Here is a 5,784-nt window from a genome sequence, read left to right on the forward strand (position 1 = left end):
CCCCACTACCAGAAGTTTCTCTAGCGGGAGCCCACGCTACTCTTTTTTCTTTCTATAATATTGTAAAAACTGGGTGTTTTTTTTTTTGTAACTGTTTATTAGCTATATTGGGAATTTTGCCTGGAAATTTATACTAACATAATTAATCACAGTTTTCCCTACACCTAATTTTGTTGGTGTCACATTGAAAAAAAAAAATTAAATTCATAAAAATTTTTTTTGAGGTTAATAAACTTCCAATTGGGTGTAATTTATATTAAATTATCATATTATAGTACAACATTTCGGGACCACTGTCCCATATTCATGTACTTTAAATCTACAACAATAATAAACCATCATAACAACAATCTTCATCCTTATATATCATAATTCATACAATTATATTCACCTCATAATTTTTCATAATTTGAATTTCATATAGGAAATCATGTCACATCTTTACACTATTCTTACTTTTCTACCATTACTTATTTGTGCATCTTCACTTCTCCTTAGCACAGCTATTACTCTATATTTCTTGCTACCTCTTTGGACCTTATCTCATGTTCAGTGTACTGTTTGGTTACCTCTCTGTTTTTAAAGAGAAAATCCAGAAAAAATTAAAATATGTACCTCTACAACCAATGGAGGGTCACAGGTTCAGTACTTTGTAAGCAAGTACTGTTACTAGACCAATGGTTGTGCAAGGAGGTGATTTGATCAGAATCACGCTTGACCACAAGATTTTTACCCAATTTAAGAGGCTGGGTGGACCTCAGGAAGGCTCCAAGAACCCACAGGAGTTGGGTGTCACGTTGAATTAATATTAGTATAAAGATAAACAGGACTTATTTATCACTACCTCCAGAATCCCATATTGGTTGGATAGGAAGGTTATATTGATTTAAATATTTTTTTTTCTAATTTAAAATTTTCCGGGAGTAAAGAATTATGCCAATAGGTTTCTGAGGTTTCAAAACCCATATTATTCTGAAAATCCTTCTGTAGGTTTGAGATCCATTTCTCTGACAGATAAACAGAAATTATTTGTATGAGTGTAGGATAATACTGGTACTGGCACCGATATTGGTAGGGAGGAGTGACAAGTCTGGCAAGTGGACCTGTTTAATATTATTACTTTCAACTTATGAGTTATTAATCCAAATATAAATTATTCTTTTACTTAAGTAATACCATTATTATAATTATAATTCTCTGATTGTATTGTACTGAATTTACTTTAATTATCAGGTACGTAAGTGAAACCAAAAGATCTATTATTGTCCCTGATGATGTTGTTGGTGTGTCAGTGAATTTTACTTTACTTCGCGATGATCCTGGTTCATGGTCCGTTGAAAATGATTTTAGTCAAAATTCAAATATACAGCCAATGGATAATTATCTAACTGATGAAGAAATTAATAAAGAACTCATGTCATTAGACAGAAATGCTCCTGATCTTGCTCAGTTTTTTGACAGTCCTTTAGCTTTCTTAAAAATGTCAGAACACGTAAGTATTATTGTATTATAAATGTACTAATGTTCACAGTTTCCATGTAATTTAATGAAGTGACTTTATTTATTCAAAGTTTTTTTTTCTCATTACATATGCATTATCACAATAATATTAAAATACTAAAAAAATAAAAATTAATATTTTAGTTTTTTTATGTTTCATTAATTGAAGTGTTTAAATCATTTATGGTTGTCTAGCTAAAACAAAAAACACACACACAAATAAACTTGTGAGTGTGAGTATAATTTAAAATACTTCTGATAATATTTATTGACCATCAATAAAAGATTGATAGATTGATTTATACAATTTTTCAAATCCTGTGTTTCTAAATGCATTTATCTAATGATGATTTGTAGGTTGCTTCTGCAAATGAACATAAACTGCATGTGGCTATGGTTGGCGGATTGTATGGAACTGAACCCTCTGGTAGAGAACTATCTCTGAGATTAGCCAGACATCTTTTTGTAGGATACAAATTACATGATCCAATAATAGATAGGGTCTTAAAAGAAGCAATTATTTATATTATACCTTCAGTTGATGATATTGCTATGACCGATTGTTACAACACTGATAATAGTACTAATCAAGTTGTGTCAAGTATTCTTTCACAGTCCAAAAGTAATATTAAAGCAGTTGCATTTTTAAAGCTAATTGAAGAACACAAATTGGATTTGATGATTAGCATTGAAAGTTCTGGATTAGGCTTAAGGTATGTATTTTGAAATTCATATTTATTAATTAGTATTTTAGATACTAGTTTTTTTTTTTGGAATATAATTGTTAGCATCAGTTTGGCTGGTCTTTTTCTTTAGGAAAACAATTTTTCTTTCTAATATTTTGTATGTTTTTTCTGATTGATCTGGCTAATTTTTTTTAAACTAAGTGCTGATTATGTAATTTTTTTCTAGTTATGGGAATTACTACAGCAGTGAGTAGGTAATCATCTCTCCTACATATTTCTTATGCACTCCGAATTTTTTTCACCCTGCTGGAGAATGAATAGCTGTGTTCCATCTGCCTTTTAACATGAACTTATCTCTTATTAAAAATTCATTTAGTACTCAGCTCTTTTTTTTTGCTGAAAATCAACGTCTGAAGAAGTTTGTAACTTGAGGACAAAATATTAAATATGACGAAACTAAATCCCTGTAGAAGAAATCGAGAATTACTGTCTAACTGATGCAACAAATTAGTAAAAAGGCTCCAAGAATCGTCTTTGTAAATCCATCTGTTGTACAATAGTACAAATTTTATTTTGTCATTTTTTCATTATCATTGGTTGTGACACAATATGTGATTGAAATAAAGTAGGATCTCTTGGATTTTTTAGAATATGTAGGTACTATTGTTCATCTTGTATCAGGTTTTTTTAAATCATTTTTCAGTACATAATTATAATTCTCTAGAAAACCATTTTAAGTAGTGTATCACACTAAGGAGAGTAAATGTAATAGTGTGAACACAACTGCTCATGTATTATTTCATTAATGTTCTTATAATTTGTTAATAACAGTAGAATTTTCACTTTATTATATGCAATTAAATGCAATCTCTAATTGCATTTTTGTTTTAGGAATTTTGTCATGGACATGTATATGTTTGTTTATAACCATATGTATTTATTTCCCTTTGACTTAGTAGTTATTAAATCCATAACCATATAATATTTGAGAACTGTATTTGGAATATTTGTCAAACTCAATAATTAAAAAATATAAAAGTAAAACAATTAATTAATGTGTGTATTACAGGCACTCTCAAGAACATGATATTATTAGATCTTCTGTTTATGATATGTTTATTGAAACTTATAAGGAACTTCGTCCTGGAAAGGTGAGTATTTCTTTTATCTTTTTCTCAGTAAAATAGGGGGAACTAGAAATTAATGTCGGTTTCTTACATTAAATTCAAACATATCAATTTTTAATGAGATTTTATTTGTAAACAGTAATGTAATCACCCTCATTATAAACAACCTTTTACCATTTAGTGTACAAATTTTCAATGCCGGATTGATAAAAATTAATTGGTTTTTTAGCTAAATATATAGAGATGGTATTTTGAATATTATCTAAATTTTTGCCACTGTTGAAGCGATCAGAATAAATGGATATCTGATGGTGCAACATCGAGCAAGAATGGTGATTGAGGCAGTACCTCCCACCCCAATTCATTAATTATTTCCATGGTGATCTTGTGCAGTGTGGTATTACATTATTGTGTTCCAGAGTAATGCCTCTTCTGTTGACAACTGCTGGTCACTTTTCAATTGATGATTGATTTACACAATCCAATTGTTCATGGTAAAGGTCTGCATTCATAGCTGTTCCATATCTCAGCACTTTAAAATGAACAACACTGAGAGTACTCCACCAAACAAACAAAAGGGTCTTTTTGAGGTGTAAAGCTAGGTTAGCAGTACTTTATCACAGCGTCAAGCAGGATTCATGAAGCATAGAGATACTATAGAGAATATAGCTTGCCTTTCCCAGGCAATTAAGGGTGGATTTCAAAAATATCCAAGTACGCTAGCTGTCTTCATTGATTTCAGATCAGCATTTGACCGAGTATGGAGAGATAAGGTAATACTCAAATTAGCCCTTATGAAAATTGATGGAAAACTGATGGGCTGGATCAAATCATTCCTTTCCCAACGGCATATTTCTGTGAGGTATAGGGCAAACACATCAGGATTCAAGCAAGTAAAACAGGGACTCCCTCAAGGAGCAGTACTGAGTCCAATGCTATTTAATATTATGATTAATGACGTCATTGATACATTGATGGAGAAATCACCCGGTACTGAAGTGTTACTGTATGCTGATGACTTGATAATCTGGGGGACCAGCAGTAGGATTGGTGCTCTCGAAAAGTGGGCCAACGATACCTTAAAGGTTCTGAAGAGGTGGGCAGAAGACAGTATTTATCAAAGATTATATTATACAGTATTTATAATCAATCAGATTATCAATACGCAAAAGACAGTATACCAACTATTTACCCTTTCTACAAAGCAGCATGAGCTCCGAGTAAATCTTGATAATCAGGCTATTAGCAGGACTCATGAAGCGAAATATCTAGGACTGATCCTGGATGATAAGTTAACCTGGGCTAAGCAATGTAAGAATCCTGCAGATAAAGGAGAATCAAGACTGCGACTTATGAAACGAATCACAGCCATAAAATGGGGAGCAACCGCTGAGGTTCTAAGACATGTATATAGGTCATATATAAGACCAGTTCTGGAATATGGCTCTGGGATTATGGTTACAGCTACCGATTCAGTGCTGAGACGTCTTGATATAGTTCAAAATAAGGCATTGAGGATTATTACCGGTGCGGCTAAATCGACACCGATACTAGCCATGCAATTGCAGGCAGAGATTGAGTCCCTAAAATATAGGCGAAAAATAAATGCCGTCATCCTTTACGAGCGCGTGCTTAGGAATGGTAGTGATTACTGGGCCAGCACTCTTGGTAATACTAGGCGACTAAAAATGCAGCTATCATTTATTGAGGCAACAAAATCCATTATCACAAGCCTAGGCCTGAACTTTGAGATAAGAGAGCCTCTGCCTGACTTGACTAAACAAAGTGTTTGGATGTGTCCATATGCTATAGTGCTGGATCTAATAATGCCCATCAACAAATCCATGACCCCAGTGGAAGAACTAAGGACTGTGGCATTGGCCACTATAGCCGAGCGGTACCCTGAGCCAGAATGGATCCATATATAAACCGACGGGTCAGCTACAGAGGCAAATAAAAATGCGGGTCCAGGTGTCTATAGTAGCCTGTTCCAACTGTCAGCACCTGCTGGAGCAAACGCTACCAATTTTGATGGAGAGGTAGCTGCAATTACTTTAGCTCTAGAAAAGATTACTCACGCCTGCGCAAAGAAGATAGTTCTGCTGTCGGATTCTAGGGCAGCACTGCTGACAATAGCGTCTGAACATCCCTCAACTAACGCTAGAATTCTCGCATGCCGGAAATCCATAGAATGTAAAAGAGAAATACTTAAAGCATTGGTAATGCAGTGGATTCCAGCCCATTGCGGTATACCTGGGAATGAGGAGGCGGATCGACTTGCACGGTTAGGGGCTAGCCAACCACAGCCGCTTCTCCCTATCACCATGGATATGATGAATGAAATGGCCCGAAGCACCATCACTGGAAGAGCAGAGGAAAGGAGTAGAGGAGAATGTGAGGGCAAGAACTGGGCGGCATTGCTAGATCCTAAGAGGCGCCCTCCATTGACTTTACCAAGAGCGGTGTCAGTG

The 5,784-nt window shown here is 34.3% G+C and overlaps 1 protein-coding gene across 2 annotated transcripts in view; it reads left to right on the top strand.

Moving 5' to 3' along the window:
• Nucleotides 1–1,233: 1,233 nt before the first annotated feature.
• Nucleotides 1,234–5,784, top strand: part of LOC106681823 (carboxypeptidase D) — a gene marked incomplete at its 5' end in the record, with an annotated part of 14,832 nt that continues 10,281 nt past the window's right edge. For both annotated transcript variants that reach the window (XM_067052764.1, XM_067052765.1), the window contains 3 exon segments: nucleotides 1,234–1,492; nucleotides 1,858–2,213; nucleotides 3,256–3,337. In XM_067052764.1, coding sequence (XP_066908865.1) covers nucleotides 1,234–1,492; nucleotides 1,858–2,213; nucleotides 3,256–3,337 — 697 coding nt within the window.

This window comes from Halyomorpha halys, unplaced genomic scaffold (assembly GCF_000696795.3).
Source record: "Halyomorpha halys isolate HHAL.00 unplaced genomic scaffold, Hhal_1.1 Scaffold367.1, whole genome shotgun sequence".
NCBI lineage: Eukaryota > Metazoa > Arthropoda > Insecta > Hemiptera > Pentatomidae > Halyomorpha > Halyomorpha halys.